Below are 19318 nucleotides of genomic sequence, written 5' to 3'. Positions count from 1 at the left end.
GTGAGAGGTTGGGGGGGGGGGGGGGGAGCGGGGGGAGAAAAAAGAGGGAAAAAAATATCAGAGAAGGGTTGCGTTACTATCTTTATCCACTTGTCTAACCTTACTGCTCTCTGCAGTGCCCTCTGAAATCAGAGATGGAGAGTCAGGATGAAGTCTCCTTTGCCCAGGACACCTGCAGAGGAACAAAACAGCACTGGAGACCCGAGAGTCATGAAGACACCATCACATGCTTCTTTCTGCACTCAGCAAAGACCAGCTGCTGCATGTGGAACCCAGCTAGACCACTGTGTTTAGAAGCTTTAGTATGTCTTTAATTTAAAGGGAAATCTTCTCACAGTTAATCTCCAGGAAGATTCAAGCAAGATACAAGTGTTTGTTCCTGCACACTTAGCAAGTGTGGCTTTAAATTCTCCAAAGGAAGAAGTCAAGAACAGTGCATGGTTTTGATGTCACGATCAAGGGATCCTCCTTTATAAATGCATTGAACAGCACCACGTAACTACTTCCGTCCAAATTTAACCCAAGTCTCAGCTTTTTTTCAGCCTATTATCCAAAGTGTTTCAAAAAACCAAGTCTTTACCCTGTTTGTGCCCTCCTCATGTTCTAAATTTCATATGTAGTGCATCTTTCCCCATTCTGTGGTTTTGTTTGGGTTTTTTTTTAAAGGGAAAATATTTGGTCTAGAAATATGACAAATGCACTTTTTATTCCAGTCCTCTGTTCCATTGTGCACTGTGTAAGAATTGTAACTGAAACTGTGCAAGTACAGGGGATCTTTGTCTCTGGCAAAGGGCTGAAGTTGTTCAGTCAGTTCACAACCATTTTCAGCTTGAATTAGAAGCACTATTTACATATTTAGCTCCCCCCAAACCAAGGGAAAAGCAAGGTCTGCCCTCAAGCACATTCCAAAGAGGTTCACTTGAGAAATGGAAAGAGAAAAATACAAAGAAACGTGCTGGCTGAACCGTCATCTGAATCTGTTCTGTACAATTAATGCAGAGATATTCACTCCAATCATTTATTCAACACTCCTGAAATGACCTTTTATCAAGAAATGACATTTCACAGCAAGAGAATCATCTGGGACAGTGCCACATCTTCACCAGCTTACAGGCAACCTCTGCTGAAATGTTTTACTTTGTACAGCACTGGAGGAGATTGCATAGCTAATTGAGTTGATTGTATCCATTAAAATACTTGTGTTGCAACATTAGGATCGTCACAGTTCAAGAAGTCTTTAAAAACCCCACACTTTTATAAACAGGAGCAACACATAAAACATAAGGCTGTTTTTACTCTGGGTATGAAAGATCAACAGCAGCACGTAAAGGATTTGGCTCCAGTCGAGTCCACTTACAAAGTATGGGGTATAAAATGGGGAGGAGTGCAGAGCACTGGCTCTGCAGTGCATTACCCGCCTGCTTTTACATCTCACCAGATCTTCCTCTGGTTGCTCTTAAAACAGAGCAGAGATCATCAAAATTCCTTTTATGTAATGGAAGGAGAAAGAAAACAACAGATTGCAAGCTGAAATTTCCTTACCCGACTTGCAAGACTGACAAGCACTGGAGGCTGGCTAAACACAGGCCTCTAAGGACCAGGGAAATTTCCAATGGTCCTGAAAATAAATCATGCAAGGGCTTAGTAAGCCTGGAAACTCTTTTCCCTGCCCCAAGATTAAGAAGTCACACTTGGCATCAGTCTCTAATTGGCAGAAGGCCTCAGGCAACTTATTTAGCCCACACTGCCGTGAGGGAACCTGGGCTCCTCTCTAAGTCGGTAAGTTCTGCATCAAACAGGCGTGCTGATGCCGTGCTTCAGCTCCAGGTGAAGAGTGCGGGATCAGCAATCTCCTCTGCGGCCCCATGTCCTGAGGAATGGCACCAGCACTGTGACACCACAGTACGAAACCGATCTACTTTTAGGTCTCACTCTAGTAGTGACTGCTGCAAGCTCATCCTGCTTCAAATAACCTCCAGCCTTGGTTAAACAACTGCATCAGGGCTCAGACCAAATAATGCAAATAAACCATTAGAAGATCTGCTTTAAAGTCTCTGTTAATATTGCTTCTGCTAATGCAAAAGTCAAAACAGACATTAGTGTCATTCCTGGGAACAAAGACATGCCAAATCCCTTCCCAAATACAGCAGGATTTCTCTCCTCACTTGCCTGACCTTTTAAAAATCAGAGCCAAAGAAGGACCTCAAACAAATCTGTAAGAGGGGTGCTTGTGACTTTTTTAAAAAAGTTAGACTATGCAACTTCTCTAAATAAAAAGCGACTAGCAACTGCATTTATGCCAAGCTGTAGCCTTTCAAAATAGAGAGAAAAAGATTAAATCAACTTGGTGATTTAAGAACAATAAAGTACTTGAATACTATTCCCCCTTCCTGGGAACGTGCTATAGACAAGAGAAACATGCATTATGTCTCAGAAACCAGCCTTTGTCAGGCTTGAAAGGAACTAATGGGAATTAAAAACACTGAGCATCGTTGCAGCACAAAGAGCCGAGCAGCTGTCAGTTCCCCAGCAAGCTCAACGGAATAGTTTAAAGGTGCTGCACAGACACATCTGCAGCTGCAGGACTCTCTTTCAGCATGTAAAAGAGAAGCATTACACTGATCAGTACTTTACCCTGGAAGTTGGAGTTGGTCCCTGGGTGGTTTTCCAGGATATACTTCTTCAGCGCTGTGGTGGAGCAGGTCTTCGGTTCGTTCATGGCCGCAATAGCAGACAGGATGGCATCTTCCATCAGAGTCCCACCCAGCAGGGGCTTCTCCCCTGATTTCTTCAGCTATTTTCCAAGGAGGAAGAGAAAAGCATCAAGACAAAATTCTCCCAAACCAGGTCAGGACAAGCTCCTCTGCACCAGGTGGGTCGGCGCTCCTGCATTAGCACAGATACGTTTTATATTAAAACACTGCACAGGGAACGCTGCTCTCCCAGCTTTAATTGGGAGGACAGGCCTATTCAGTCAACTGGCCTGGAGGGCTTTTTTATCAGTAACACATTGTCCTAGTCCCCAAATACACTGCGAGGATGTGGCAATCTAAGGGCCTATCACTCGGGGAAGAAAATAAATCAGATCTTCCTCCATCCCACAGACCAAATGTACCCAAGAGACTTCTATGGCATAGACATGAGAAAAAGACATTGCAGGCATCTGGGGTACCTACTGCACTTACAATTAGTGATGGAAAGGAAAGCTTACCCCACCATCTCCCCTACTGTGCTAGTGAGTCAGAGCTGAAGCAGTGTGTGGAGCATGCTAAGCAAGGAAGGCAGGGGGATCTGCTCCAGAAATGTAGACCAAGAGGAAAATAAGAGTCCTACTGCTTCATAGTTTGACAACTCCCGAATATGACAGGCTGCTAAAGAAAGGTGTACCCAATAAAACTGGGGGGGGGGAATGGGCACATTAACTTATATCCAAGGCTTGTGGTCAGTACAGTCAACAAAACAAGATGAACTCTGGCTCTGACCTGGAATGTCCCAGATGCTCCCTTCCCTGTGATCTGCTCTAACTGGCCCTTCTCTACAGCTCTCTGCAGGGCATTCTTCAACAGCTGGGGTCTGAAATACAGGAGCATAAAGCTTTACTGACACACACTGACAGCCTAAAAAAACAAACAGAGAAACAACGCTTTATACAGAGTGAGAGCAGAGCAGTACTTACAAGTGGTATCTGCCTACATACAGACATTTTAAATGGAGATCTGTCAGCAAGTGCTGATTACATGAGAAGAACAATGTACATTAGTGGAAATTCAACTGCAACACTGTCTTGGTGTCACCACATATCCAGAAATGGACAAGCTTCACTCGGAAGGATCTACTCATTTTGAAAAGCACGTTTAGACCTGGAGGGCAACGAGTTAGTTGGCTCACAGACAAACAAGGGACTGAGGACAAGCCCCTGTAAGAGGTGATGCACAGGGTTTTCCTAGATTTGCTTCCTCCCCAAGCCTTGACCCGCTCCATATGGACCAACTTAAAGATTACAGAACCAAGTAGGACAAGATCCCAAGGAGAGGTCTTCGCATCCACACAGCTAAAGGGATCTGGTTTTGGTTAAGGGCGGAGGTGTGTAGAGCAATGCCGATGTCGGTGTCAGGAACAAAGATGGGGTGTGGAGTGATGCAGAAAAAGGCATAGCTTTTCCTCAAGCTTTCCTGCAGGTTCTACAACGCAGAGCACCACCTGTCTGCTGCCTGCTGAAATACTGAATTGAATGACAGTGAAGTGAGGCAAAGCCAGAGAAAGGCTACATTTCACTGCTCCTCTGCATCTCGGATTGCAAAAGTGTACTCCTGCACTTACCTTATATCTACTTTGAGTTTGGGGTAATACTGAGACACATATTTCTTGATCAGGCTGTAAGAAGCTTCCTTCGGCTCACAAAGGCGGGTGAAAGCCAGCGGCAGGATATCTTCCAGCTTGACTTGTTGCTCTGCAGTCGAAGTGGAAGTGCTTTTCTGAAATACACATACTTTTATGCATCAGTGGGGCCTAAAACTCTGGGTTTTCTGAACCAGCAATGCACAGGTGGGAGAAGTGCTCCTGACAGTGGGCACAGGTCTGGCAAACCAAGTTCTGTAAGGCAGCTCATTAAATTAACAATTTAAAAAGTTTAGCAGCTTAAGCAAAATTGAGCAAATTTGGCTGGAATTTTCATAGGAGTCTTAGGAAAGTTTTACAAATATAAATTGCTGAGTATGTAACAACTTCTGTATGTTTAATAGTTTCCTTCCTCTTTCTACAGACACTTTCCTCTGCTACCCTTCAGTGAGACAGGTGAACATGATACATGCTGACATGAAACTTAAAAACCAGCAAAGGCAAGACCTGTTCAAATCTCCCAAAAATGAACAGCTAAACAGGAGTGCTTTTTTTTTTTTCAGATGACAGTATGAAATCTTGATTGAAGCCAACACTCCCTTCTGAATTTTCCTCCATCCCTTTGTTACTATGAGGAGGGGATGATCAAGAAAAAAATGGTCTGTTCTTTATACAGAAAAGACAGTGGGGAAATGTGCTGAAGTTTAATGATTTTGATGCTTAACAGCAGCTTTGCAAACAGTCAAGCAAGTGAGGGTGCCACTCACCCAGACAGCTGCTAGACTGCTAGCTGAATTCACAGAAAACAAAAGCAAAGCTATTTGTTTTGCTGCAACACAGAGAAAGTAACTAGGAACACAGACACCGATACGCTGCAGACAAGAAAAGTGATGTGTTAGCAGTTATCAGGTGCCTTGCTCAAACTTCTCGTGGAGCCAGTGAACTCTATTTAAAAAGAAGTTACGCTGCAGTTAGTTTCCTTCAGTGCCCTAGTACCAAGTGTGGCACTGGTTCCCTCAGTTTTAGGGCTTTTGGTCTCCCCAGTAGCCAAGAGATAAGCACCAAGATGTTACAATACTCTCTAGGTTCACCCGTCTAAGCCGCAAGGGCATTGGCAATTCCAGCTAAGCCTTTCGTAACTGCAGTGTTAGAAATGTGTTTCATACATCCAGCATAGCAGGGAGCGGAGAACAGCGGTGCTGGAACCATGACTAATTGTGAGGACTAGGCTCAAAAAAAACCCACATCACATTTTACTACCTCAGAACAATATACACCTAACATTAGCAGCTTTCTTCCAGAAGCCTTAGAACATTTTCATCTTCCTCCCTCTGCCCTCACAGCTGATGGAAAAATGTTCATCTGACAGTCCTGAAGACTGAAGTCTTCCATTTATCCATGCAACAGATAGAAACAGCAGTAGCATAAAGCTCTCTTACAATACCTGAGAGGCATCTCTCTCTACCAGGTAAAGACAGAAGAGGAGCTTCATGGTTATTCAGCTTTCTGCCTCTGAACCAAAGCCTAGGGGTTTAATGTAAACATTTTAAAACTAAGATTTTTATTATTCTACTTGGTTTTAATTTCGCATACTAACTTTCTGATTCTGATTTTAGTGGAATAGGTGTTTTAATTATTGTACTTGGGGAGGAAAAGTACAGCAAGGAGAAGAATACTGTTTGGGTTGGGGTTAGGCTGCATTTCATTATATACATGTGTTTCAGGGCAAGATTTTTTAAAGTATTGTTTAAAATGATCCATCTTACCTTTCTGTCTCTGGCTTTTGGAACAGTTTTTCCTGCATTAGACACCACTACAAAGCTCCCAGAAGCTCCCTTTCCTTTTACCTAGTTCAAAAGAAAGTCCATTTCAGTCTTTAACAATGTAACTCAGAAAAATAACAACCTGAAAGAGACTAATCCACATCATTACCCAGATTTTGAATGCACTGTCACCCTGGCAATGGGCTGTTATGGCAGAGGTCTGATTTTAACCCACTGACATGGATCAGAAACCACAGCCAGACATTAATAACATACTCTGCTGTCCTGACCAGGAGACCCTAACAGATATCACAGGCATAAATTACAGTGGTAAAAAACCCCCATGCTGCTGCAGAAGTGATGTTGTTAGACTCAGTTTGAAAACACATGCTGCTGCAATGCTATATGACACAACACCAAGAAACGGTCATAAATTGCACAAAAGACAACCGTGCAAAGTATCTGATTGACTGAACAATAACAAAATTCTGCCAGCATCTAACAAAGTAGAGACAGAGGTTGATTAACCTCCACGAGGGAGAACACAACCACCCCACAGACCTGCTAACAGAGTTTAAGAAACTCCTATGTGATTGAGTAATATCACCTCCAGTGCTACTCCACAAAGCAACTCTTACCTGTCTAATGATTCCTCTCTCCAGCTCCCTTTTCAATGCTTGCTTTAGAAGATAGCCTCTCCTCTCAAGCTCCAGGGAAGGATATTTGTGGATAATGTATTTACGTATTGCAACGACCGATGCACCACTCTTTTGAAAGCACGCCTGAAACAGAAGCAAAACGATAGTAGAAACCACCTGCACTGCAATTATCTTGCTGTGGGTCTGGAAGAACAGAGATTGAACTGCTGCATGTAAGCCAGCACATCAGCACGGGATGCCAGGGCTGGCTTTTTCCCCACAGTGACTCAAGAGTATAAAATATGATTAACAAAATACTTAACTTTCCCCTTAGAGTGGCTGAAGGGCAGACAACACAAAGCAGTACAGCAAGCACATATCAACCACTCCCATATTCTGAAGCACTTACAAGTAATGGCATAAACACTACATGCTACTACAAAATACAGTCACTTTTTGGCAAACCACCAATGATGCACAACCGGTAAGTCATTTTACTAATGTCAGATAGAGTAATCACTAAGTCAGAACAAGTTGCCAATTTTTTTTTTTTTAAGTAGTTGGAGGATTGGCATTAGTAAACCAGTAAAAAACCTAAGCTGAAGTTCATATTTTGAAGACATAGCAGCTGGAAAGGCCATCTTGCAATTAAGGCTGGTGGAGTCCAGGCCTCCTGTGAAGGCAACATGCATGAACCAAGCCTCGAGGGGAGAGCAGCACAGGTATCTTCTTACAACCAGGAGGGATACAGTAAACCAAGACCAACACCACTTTGGAACACTAGTTTACAGTATCTCCATCTGTCCTGGATTAGAATAAGTTAATGCTGAAAAAAGCATGTATCAAAGAGATGGATTAATCAAGGTAAATCAAGTTAAATATGGCTAGAAGGCACACCAAATTAGATGATGACAGCAATCAACGAGGTTATGTCATACTAGCCGTTTCTAACAATGTAACTAGGGAGGGAAATAAATTCTAAACAAAGAAATAAGCTACAGGGGCTTCATCATCATCATGGACTCACATTTCAGCTCCATGGGCTTCCAGGCAGAAGCATACATGTCTTACAGTAAGTTTCCTGCTAACAGACAGCACTATCATCTGTACCATCAGCAAGCTGAAATTGTGGATTTTAGGCACACAAGTTATTCTGCCTTGCGACAGATGAACAAGAGAGACATTTGTCTCCTGCTTACCCTGATGGCCTCAGTTAAAATAGCATCCATTTTGGGACGTGAGGTGGCAGCCATCTGAGTCTGCTTCTGTGCTCTAGCTAGCTGGCTAGCAGAAAGAGTAGCCCATGCAGGAATGGTCTTTTTCACCTTCTTCTCCTTTTCCTTAGACTGATCCTTCTCGCTTAGGAAAAATACAAAGCAATAGTAAGACAAAAGACACTGTGAAACAAGCCAACAAGCAGAGCAACAACAACAACAAAACCCCAGAACATCTGACACTGAAAATAATTTAAAGAACATTTTGATGTTTCTATTAGAAAAAAAGAGACCCTATCTTGATATTCAGTCTCACACATGTTCTAGAACAGCAGCTACACTTGATTGGTAGCTTCTTCCTGAGAAATATGAGCACTTTTTTAAGGGACCGATCCTATTTTCCCCACCTCTCCCACCACTTTTTCTATCTCTAGAACCTGTCTTTCTTCAGAATCCTACCCAAATCCCCGAATTCAGCACTAAGCAAGCCTTACTCCTTTTTGGTTTCTTCTGAGGACTTTGTTTCCGCCTTCCCTTCATTCTCAGGTTCCTTTGGCTGTTCTGCTTCACCAGATGCAGCAGGCAGGGTTTCATTCTCTTGTTCTTCTCCAACAGAGGCAGATTCCTCAGAGGTGACTTCTGCATCTAAAAGATGTGAAAACGCATGAAGTTACTGCCTAAAACTAGCGTCTATTCTTCAGGAAGGCGGGGAAGAGGGAATTGAAGAACACACCCCCAAAATTATTTCCCACCAGGCAATTTCTTCTTTCTAATTTAAAGAGATGATTTCAATGTAACTTAAGAAGAGAACAAAACTTCTGAAAAGAGTTTCAGTAAGGTGCAATCAGCCATCAAATGCCAGAATAACTTCAAACAACATCATGTAGCATTTTCACAACGAACTAATTTCCCCCAGTCTTCTCTTAATTCCAGAAGTTACTGTTGCAATCATCCCTCAGAGCGATCTCGGTGGGGAAGGGAGCAGGAAATCAGTACCATGAAACACTAGGATTTTCCGCAAGGTTGAGGTTAATGTGTTTTTAACTCAGAGAGGTGCAAAAACATACATCTCTACAAGATATTTAGATAGGTACATACAAGTAACTTTGTTTATGACCAACTTGTTTTCAAACACTGCTGCTTCTGCACCACATGCTGCAGCACCTGAAGGATTTTAACCGTTCAATCGCGTTTTTCCAGACTTTGCAAAGCTTTAGACTGCACATGCATTGGCAGAAGCACTTGACTATCAGCAGGATCAAAGCCAGTCAGAAATCAACTTACCAAGCAAATTAACTCCAGTATATTTAGTTGAGAACAGCTTAGAGACTGGGCTGCCTGCTAGATAACATGCATATAAACTGCCATTACCCACTTTTTGGGTAAAGAACTGTCTACCATGACTGCTCCATGCAGTAGACATGTTCTCCATCTCTGAGAAGGAGCTTAATTAAGCACTCCTGCTACATTCCTGTGCATAGTTTTCCCACAGAGGCATCATGCATTTAAAATATGCAGTGTATTAATAGTTAGTTTCATATGTAATTTATTTATTTGTGACACCAAAGAGGACAAGTCAGTGAAACTAACTGAACGTAATACTGAAATGACACATTCTGAGAAACTGAGGTGAAGCTGCTAAAACCAGACACATTAATATTGGACTAGATTTTATGACACATTGTGGTAAAACCCTTTTGTTCAGGAAAACAACTCATTAACTCCACCTTTCGATCTCAAGCCATCTTCCTGACACTACTGAAACTTCACAATTTCTACCTTTATTCCAAAGAATAGCAAGCTTAAAAGGGTCTATATTTAGTTATATTTTCCTGTCTGGAGTGTCAAGGCTTTGCCATAGGGTATGAAGGACAACACAAATGGGTTCAGAGTGAAAAGAGTGGCTGCAAAACTTCCCAATAATCCAGGAAAAGCCTGTGAAAAGAAGCTAAGCATTAGTAATATTTTAATCATGGCAGAAAGTTTTTTTCAGGAGTTTCAGAACACAAGCCTATGTTTGGGTATACATTAACAATCCACTACAGAACTATTACCGTACCCGCTTTGACCTCTTCACCTTCAGCAGGTTTGCTTTTGGGAGGAGTTTCCCGGGAAGAAGAATTCACTGAGCGACGGATCGGCATTGTGTCGTCTTCAACTTTCTATAAAAAGTATACAAAAATCAGTACAGATACTGGAAAGAATCAGAAAGTTTTTAAAATGGGATTAAAGTAAATCAAAGCAGCATATGTAGAAATATTCTGGTTACATTTGGATTTTTCAGAATTTTAAAAGACAGTAACCCTCAAACCAGCTTCTTTGAAGCATACTAGGAGAGGATAGTTTCACATTTTACACTTATAAAAGAAATAATTTATTTTCAATTCCAAATTAAATGAGATGAGCATTTGAGGATTTTGACAAATACAACACCTCAGGGAAAGCAGGGAAGGGGAAGGAGAGTGCCTACGGGGTTTAATAGTTTCTCAATTGAGTTTCCTACAAGCAGGGGAGAAAGAGTACCAAGTAACCTTCAGCAGGACTGGAAGTCAAGGACTGATCCAAGGGCAAGCTTGGAGAATGGGCCAGCCCCTACCTCACTTAACTTGTCCGTGTGGATCAGCTGAGCTCCCGTTAAGAGTGGAAGCGCCTTATGATGCACGGGTTCAGCTTCAGACAGATCAGTCGCCATTTAAATTAATTTCTAGCCCCAAGTGCAGGTAACACTGTGGAGCCCCAGGTTTTAACCCCAAGGACTTTTTCCTAATGGTTTTCACAGTGCAGTGAGGAGTCAACCTGAAGTACAGAAAAGATGTGGTGTGAAAATTAACAAAACAAAAACATCTATGTCCATGTATCTAACAAACTAAAGATTAAAAAGAAAAGAAGGATAAATGACTTACAGCTTATGACTAACACAACTGACAGTCAACACTTGCATTCAACAAAGATGCTAAAACATGTAAGCAAACTTGAGTGCTATGGAAGTAGCAAAAATGGTAAAGGTGTAAGCCAGACCTGCAGCCTGCTCCATTAAAACATATCTGAAAGAATAAAAACGCTCTTTAAATTAACAGAAGGCATTAACGAAAAGCAGACATTGCACTGTGCCTAAAGTAAGGCATTGAGGTAAGCAGTCAGCCACTGACTTTGGGTAAAAGCAGGAGCTGACACATTGATCCAGCTTCTATCAGCCTAAGGAATTAAACCATTAAATCCGTTAGGCAGAAAATACATATGCTGGGGACCCGAACCATGCCCCCCCCCCCAACTAAATCCCATGCAATTTATAGAACTGAAGGACTCCTTGAAGAAGAAAATAACCATCAAAACAGCAATCTCCATACCATCTACAAAAAAATTGAAGCTTTACAAAACTCTCCTCCAAACACATGCACTGTCACGGGTACTGAATGGGTTAAGCTTAGTTTAACCCTCATCAATTCTCACCCCTGACTACCATTACACTTCTACAGCCTTTCTTACTTGTTGCCCATCTGCCTGCATCAGCCTTTCTTAAGGAGAGGTGCTCCACTATTTCCGTCGCAAAACAGAGGGCTTACTTGCTCATTCACTTCCTCTTCTCAGCACCCCCTTTAAAAAACTCAGAAGCAAAGCCTCGCCTCTAGCAAACCACGGCTGAACCCCTTCTCCTCCATTCCATCCAAAGATCAAGCTCCAGACTGCCCTCTTCCCTTCCTTACAGAGAAATAGCCAAATGCTCCCGATTTCTATCTATTCTGGATGTTTTCTTTTGCTCAGATGAGAAGGCAGGCACTTACCATAAATTTCCCCAGCCTCAGTGTGTTCTTCTTGACCAGAGACCTAACATCACTCCTGGCACTGTTTTCAAGATGATTTTCACCACTGTTTCAGCACTTTGCACTGCATTCTCCATTGCAGGGGTGGATGCTCCGTACTACATCAATACCATCTCAATTACTCTGTATTCTTGCCCAAAAATACAGTTCTCTTATTACTTAGCAGCGGGGACTCCTAGCTGATCGGAGGGATTCTCTCTGCCTCAGTTATTTTCCCAGGCAAACCAAAACCCAGGTCATCTGCACGGAGCACTTTTGTTAAACCTCCAAGCTGTGTAAGTAGTTTCCATTCAGAAACCAGCGGCAGTGAAAGAAGAGCTGAGGGGAATGTGCGTTAAGATACAATGGTTCACAAGGACTGGTGATGCAAGAGGCTACATCATTGTACCTACAAGATCTCCTCCCCAAAGAACAAACCGGTAAATTAATAAACTAATTCCACTGCTGCTGCAGGTGGGTGCAGTGTCATGTCAGCTGCACACACCTATGGCACAACCAATCAAGAGACTTTCATTTCAGGAGAACTAGACACATCACTAGGCAGCATTTCCATGGGAGATGCTCTAAAAGACATTCATCTAGCCAGCCGTCTTCAAAACACAGTGCTTCTCACAGCTAAAGGCAGTCAATCCGCTTCTGCAACTTCTAAGACTTCTCCTTTGATGACACTGAACAGTCATTCTGAAAAATGACAGTGAACTAGTCCTGTCTCAGCACCAGTAAAAGCAAACAAGTGTAACAGTGCCAGATGTTTTCTTCTGAGACAAAACAGAAAAAAATCAAATCACACTACATGCCAAAACCAAAATAAATGAGATGAATGAAGCTTTCTTATGAAATTTCAGGATGGGAAAAAAATACTAATAGCCAATTAGAATGTAAGAACTGCAGCCCAGCACTTCCCCCTCCCCCCCCCCCCCCCTTATTTTATGGGACCTTCCTCCCCAAAGTGTGGAAAGTAAGAGGAAAAATTAAAAATTCCACCAGGCTTCAGCTCAGTATCAAATGTTTTTTCTAGCAAGCATAGCCTGAAGCCCTCTAAAAAAAATGCCAGCATTTTGAAGTGAGTCCTAAAATAACCAATTACAGATCCATCCTCAGGGAAATTGGCTGGGGGCTACAAAAAATGCTTTCCCTGGGATTACTAACACACACATCGAAGCACGCACTGTGGCTGACCTGGTCCTGGTTTTTATTTATTTTTAAACTATGTGACCTGCATGTCACATGCATGAAAACACAGTACTCCCAACTTTGACTTAAAATTCCCCAAGTTCTAAAAAACCCCTTTGTTTAGATCACAGTATAAACTACTCGAGTCTTCTTGCTCTCAAGTGTGAACCTTAACACAGCACAATTCATAACTTCAGTGCCTACAACACACGCAAATAAGACATCATCCAGTGGAAATTCAGAGTGACCCAAGCAGGAGCTTGTTGATTCCCTCTGTATTCCCATACATAGATCATCTCCTGCTCAAAAGGCCATGGGAATCAAAGGGGCAGGAGGATAATCTCCTGTTGACTTCAAAGCACCAACATTTGATATTTGCAAGGGGCAAAGTCACCACCTTGTGAAAGCACCACAGCCCAAGCACTGCTCTTACTTAGCCTATTTCTTCCCACAGAGGGATCAAAAGTAGTTTTCTGGACTGGGTGTGAAACATCAACTACAAACAGGGCTGAATTTTGTTTCTCAAAAGATAAACCAAAAGACTAGAAGGTTTTGCAACAGCAGTGCAGAAAAACTCTCATTCCCCCCTCCATAGAAAATGGTAGATTTATTTAATGGAAAAATCAAGTCACACAAAACAACTGTTACCTGGACACCCTATTGCATGGATGAGCTACTAAGACATCTTTAAATGAGTACCACAGCTATGATTGCAAGCATCACTTTTAATAACAAACAACTGGAAAGTAATGACTGTATTTTGCATTTACACAAATGTCAAACAAATACTGTGCTTAGAAAGTGGGAAGAGGCCATCATCTGAGGATGCAGGTTTTCAAGGTGGTTGTTGGGTAACTGTCACGTACACTTAAACCTGATCGACTGGCAGAAAAAAATAATCCCATCAGCCACAAAAGAAACATCTGGATACCAACCTTTTCAAAAAGTTGCTTGAAAGTACAGATAGTAACTCCTCATATAGCCACTCACAGTCATTTTCCTATGGGTCATTTGAACTGCAGGCTCCTCAATTATCATGAACTAGTCATTTCAAAGCTGGTAATCCAGCAAGGAGCTGATCAGCAACGAAAAGCCCCAACTTTCTGGATTTCTAGATGAGCAGGAATGGTTGATAGTGTCTAGTCTCCCAGCTCAGGGAGTGGCCACTGATGGAAGATCCAGTCAAGGGTACAGGTAGCTTTATATGAACTATTATGAAAAAATACACCAATTTCCTCCTGAGCTATCAGCATAGCATTAGGGGGGGAAAAAAAGAAATAAAGGGAGGCTTCAGGTGAGACACACACATTTTGGATAATATTTCAGAAGACTGGAGTCCCCCCACCAATGTAACAGAAACAAGAACATGTAAAAAAAAACCAAAAAACCAACGTAATCTGAGGCATAGTTCGGCTGACTCCTTGAATTTCTGCTGGCCATAAGATTTTCCAGCTTATCTCAGACTTCAATCTCATTCAAGAGAAAATACTTTAGGATAAAACCAGGTCTCAAACATGGCAAGCCAACTGTCAGGCTGGCAGAAATACCAAGTCACAAGGACTTGTGGTAGGGTGCACAGGCCGAGCTGACTGAAAACAAATATGCAATGGAAAAATGAGAAAGCATATCCAATCCTGTGCTGTTAAGGGTGTCCACTTACTGTTACATGACACGTACACTGGTGATTGATGTGTTCTTAGACATGACTTGGTATACGGTACATGGTGCGGGTCTAGAAATCGGGTCAAAAAGGGCTAGAGAAAAGTTTTATGTTCTTGCAGATTTGAAGCCAGGGTGTCAAGGGATACAAAACTGCCAACCTTACAAGCAACACAATCAAGAATGACTGTTTTATTACCAGAAAGGCTTAAAAAGCAAAGTAACTGGATTTCAAGAACAAGCTATTGATTATCGTGCAATAATCTACTACTTTCTAAAGCTGAATTGAGCAGAAGAGCATTTAAATGTCTCAGAAGCTGCAGAAAAAAAGCACAGGAAATGTTAATATTTTCGCAAAGCAAAAATGGAAATCCAAACCAAACATGCCAAAATATTACCTGCTAAATTGCAAGTTGGCCAACTTTTTCAAGACTTCTGGCCCCCTGAAACCCTCAAAGCTCTTCCCTAAAAATCCAGCTCAGGTAGAAGATACTTTACCAAACCTCTCAATATCTATATTGTCACAGAATATATCAACCTGCAACACCTTTGATACAAATTTGTGTTTTACAAAATTTATCCATTAGAAGTTCTCAGCTGGTCGCCTGTCACAGTCTGCTTCACAAAGGTGTTCTAGTGTTTACCAATCTCCCTTTTGTTTTTGCAGTTCACCAAGCTGCCTGTTGTCTTGATTAAATCAGGCCAGTAGTAGTAAGTAATTTCAAACAGCCTAAAAACATGCAAAGGAATAAAATATCTTACTGAATACAAGTTAGTTCCCACTTCTAATCCTTATTTGGCAACCTGCTCGGAAACTCACTCCCGTTTCACATCTGGTTGAGCATTACTTCCCAACTGCCATTCCCATCACTTCTACTGCCACTCAACAAACTTTGTGCTAACTTTGTCCCGATCCTTACAGCCACCACATCGCATTGATTTCCTGGGAGGTGTCCTAGTTAAGCGGACTTTTCAATCGTGTGCCTCCTGATTAAGCTACAAGGGCTGTATTTGCAACTCTCTTGCGGTTGAGTCTACCAGAGATCTGTTACAGGCTATCTGAGCCCCATGCTGCTACAAGCATTATAAGCCATCTTGTTTCAATTAAAGAAGAATAGTGGTCCAATACAAAGATCCAATAGCTCAGCACTTGCCAGGCAAGAAATTCTTCGCCTTGACTAGCGTTACAGTTTCTATTTCCATCCACTCCTTCCCTATACAGCATTAAGGAGGGGAACAACAAATCCCAAGTACGTTAGGGTTCAGGGGAATACAGCAAAAATCTTTCACGCTTCTAGTTTCCAAACACATGCATTCCTACACACGGAGCCCCAAAGGCAAGTTTTTTCTAAGTCTAAAGATACATTTTCATTTCAGGGTAGCACTGAATTTGGACCTCTGACTCCAAATGCTGCAAACACAACCTGACTTACACCTTGTCTATCCTGCTGACTTTTACAGAGCAAAGCAAAGATTAAATACCGCCCTTCTGCACACACAAATGCTGCTTTCACTGCAAAAAGAAAAAAAAGGCACATTACTACAGTGAGATTGATGCTCTGCCTCCCCACCTGGGACTGAGCTCAGCGCCTCATCTCTGCTACAGTATAATACCGGAACTCAAAGTCAGCTCAATCTCAACAGACGTTTATTAAAATACAAGTAACAACCCATACCTCACCTCCACTATTCTTCATCACCAAGAATGTCAGGTCACTATAAAAAACACTACAGTTTTCAGATTCTTTCTGAATCAATCTCTGACCTATACAGAAGACAGTAACAGCAGACCATTTCTGTGGCCTGGATTATCTTCTTTTCCTACACCCAGGAGTTTTTCTTCACATCCCCAAACACACAGCCAAAGCCAGGTAGCGTGCAACTTAAATTATGCCACCATCATACCTAGAAACTCACAAAAACTTCAGCTAAGGGATTAATACGAATCAGAATTTCTGCTTGCATAGCTGTCTAAAAATAATCCCTCTCCACACTGATGCTCAGGATTGTGACAGTGACAACCTCTGTGGGACAACAGTTTTTGAACAATTTTTGGCTATTATGGTCCTTGATCCAGATTCTCCATGAGCTGCCACTGACACAAGCAGCTAAGGAATGAAACAGCCCGTATTAGAGTGCACAGGGTTCAGCTTTAAGTTTAGAACAGGTTTAGGTCACAAACTTACAACTACTCCAACATGAAAATCCACTGCTGAAAGTTTCATAGCCTTGGATGAAATACCTTAATTCCAGGATCCAACATGATGAATTTTGACAAACCACTGACACTTGAATGAAAATTCAGGCTGCTAACATTACATACCAGGGTATGAACCTTTTATAGGCCATATTGTCCTTGCTTGGATTAAATTTAAAACCACTGTATAAACCCTCCTCCGAAACTATTACTTATTCAGCCATCACTTATTCTTCTACAGTACAAAACTATACATGATAAAAACTATGATTTCCTTGCAGTCTATACAAAATCTACTCACACCTCACATTAGAAAATCAATCAATGTAAAACTTCTTTTATTCCCCCTCATGGAAATGAAAATCCTCAGAGAACCCTGGGTCACTTGTAACAAAACACTGAGAAGAGATTCACACATGAGTTTCTGTTGAAAGGGAAAACACAAAAGAAAAAGATACTCTAAAAACAAAAATAATTGAAGCAGCTACTACCTGAGGAAAGTGCACAATGCATCGAGGAGCTAATTAATTAAGAGGCACAGGCAGGTAAAGGGGAGAAAAGCTGCAAAAGCCAGTAGATGTTTTCAAGGCATATACACCAAGTTCTTTCCCCCAACAGAAGTTATGTGGAGGTTTTTTTTCCCCATGCATTCCTCCTTTCCAAGGACTTTCCACTCTATCCACCAATCTCTTTAAGTCCCTCCTGAGGAAAGTAAGCACTCTCATGCCCAGTCCGTCAAAACATCTCCACTCTTTAACTAAACTCACCAGCAATACCTTCCTCTCCTCTCATTCCCCCTACACCCACCGTCCTTGTGGAGGAGCTTAACTGTGTGATGTTGTTTATAAACATGAGTACTTCTGAACCTTTCCCGCCTCAATAAGATAGCTGCTTGCCAAAGAATGTTGGCCAACTGTTTCTTGAAGATGATGCTAAAAATACTATTTATGGTAAAAACAAACAAACAAAAAGTCACATGCTTGGAAAAATCAGAGTGCAACTATTACTCAAAAGGCCTGATAAGAACTAAGAAGTGACATGCTTGTTAACCCACAAATAATCCAGTGGCCAAGAAAGACTCCTGAAAAGAGTAACCTGTGAAATACCACAGACACGAGCAAACTGTCAGTCTCTGCTACACTTTAAAAGGAGTAAACACACCCACAACCCTACATTATCTAACTTTTCTTCTCCAGCAGTACAGGCTGAGCAGCACTCTGTGATTTGCAGACACTATTGATGTGAAAATAGAACACAGGTGGGAAGGATTTGGTCTGAACAGCCACCCAGAACAGGTCTGGAGCTGTCCTGGGACACCATAAGCTGGTGGAGCCCCTCTGGCCTGGGAAGAGCTACACCAGTTTACATCAGCTGAGGTTTTGGCATACTGGTCCTTCTGTCCTTAAGTCTTTGCAAGGTTTTAACCAAAAAAACGCAGTCCAGAGTGGCAATAAGGATAACAAACCCAGAACAGAACTGCTGCTCTGAACCCAGAATGGAAGCCCCTCTGGAACAGTCCCATTCCAGTCTGGAATTTAACAGCCTTCTCTATGGAGAAGCACATGCAATAAGGAGAGGAGGATAACTAACATTCTTTAACCAGGCTGTGACCACCACAGAGTCAGGGAGGAACTCAGAAGCTCCTAGTAGTCTTGCAACTTAGGCCTGTATCCATCTCTAGCAGCACTGAGAGGGATTAAGAGCTTCTTTTTGGAAGCAGAGCCACACTGAAATCTCCGACAGCAGTTTTCCTCGAGTGGCGGCACCTCTCTGGCCTCTGGTGAAGTGAGTTTGTGGAGGGGAAAAAAAAAAACCCAACCACAACCAAGCAACCAAAACGCGGGAAGCCTACCGCGGGAGCTAAGACACTTCCTAAGTTTATAAATAGCAATTTTTATTGTGTCGCACCCCTATCAGCCCCTTCCGCCGCTGACCTTCCCGCCCCCCCACCACCCACGGCACACCCGCCGGTGTTTACCAGGTGTCAGCGGGACGGGAGAAGCGGTTTTGACGCCCGCACCTCCTTTGTCAAGAGACGACGAGGGGTCGGGGACCCGCACCTGGCCAAGGCCCAGCCGCGGCACCCGCAACTCCCCGGCCCGGCGACACCCGAGGGCCGGGGACGCCTCCTTGGGCCTGGACGGGGGCGAGCCCGGCGCACCGCGGGCCTCCCCGGGTATGACCGGAGAAGGGGGGGAGTGGGATTGGTGGTGGAAAGCAGGCCGCCCTGCCCACCGCGACAGCCCCCCCCCCCTCCGTCCGCGCAGAGTGTCGCGACTCGTCACGAGACACCCCCCCCGAGGCCTGTCAGGGAGGGGGCGCGGCGCTGAGGGGAGCTCCCAGGCCCCTCCGGCAGCTTCACCAGGCCGCCCCCGCGCCTCACCCCACGGCCTACCGGGCCCGGCCCCCCCTCGTCAACCTCCGCCGCGGCGCCGGGGGCGAGCGGGCGGGGGGAGACTCACCAGCAGGCCCGGCGGACACAAAGCGGCCCCTCTAATGGCGGCGGCGGCGGCGG

General features: G+C 43.2%; 1 protein-coding gene across 1 annotated transcript in view; it reads right to left on the bottom strand.

Annotated features, from left to right (window-relative positions):
• Window positions 1–19318, bottom strand: part of HP1BP3 (heterochromatin protein 1, binding protein 3) — a 24371-nt gene extending 5053 nt beyond the window's left edge. The window contains exons 1-12 of the mRNA XM_010577492.1: window positions 19266–19318; window positions 10550–10749; window positions 10013–10115; window positions 8448–8598; window positions 7939–8098; window positions 6740–6883; window positions 6105–6185; window positions 4321–4475; window positions 3483–3573; window positions 2635–2794; window positions 1543–1618; window positions 78–172 (exon numbers count right to left, since the gene is read on the bottom strand). Of these exons, the coding sequence (XP_010575794.1) occupies window positions 78–172; window positions 1543–1618; window positions 2635–2794; window positions 3483–3573; window positions 4321–4475; window positions 6105–6185; window positions 6740–6883; window positions 7939–8098; window positions 8448–8598; window positions 10013–10115; window positions 10550–10645 (1312 nt within the window). The 5' untranslated portion in view covers window positions 10646–10749; window positions 19266–19318. The remainder of the gene's footprint in view (window positions 1–77; window positions 173–1542; window positions 1619–2634; window positions 2795–3482; window positions 3574–4320; window positions 4476–6104; window positions 6186–6739; window positions 6884–7938; window positions 8099–8447; window positions 8599–10012; window positions 10116–10549; window positions 10750–19265) is intronic.

This window comes from Haliaeetus leucocephalus, unplaced genomic scaffold (genome assembly GCF_000737465.1).
Source record: "Haliaeetus leucocephalus isolate CR32 unplaced genomic scaffold, Haliaeetus_leucocephalus-4.0 Scaffold556, whole genome shotgun sequence".
Lineage (NCBI taxonomy): Eukaryota > Metazoa > Chordata > Aves > Accipitriformes > Accipitridae > Haliaeetus > Haliaeetus leucocephalus.
Note: the sequence above shows the minus strand (reverse complement) of the source record. Positions and strands in the feature narration are given on the sequence as shown.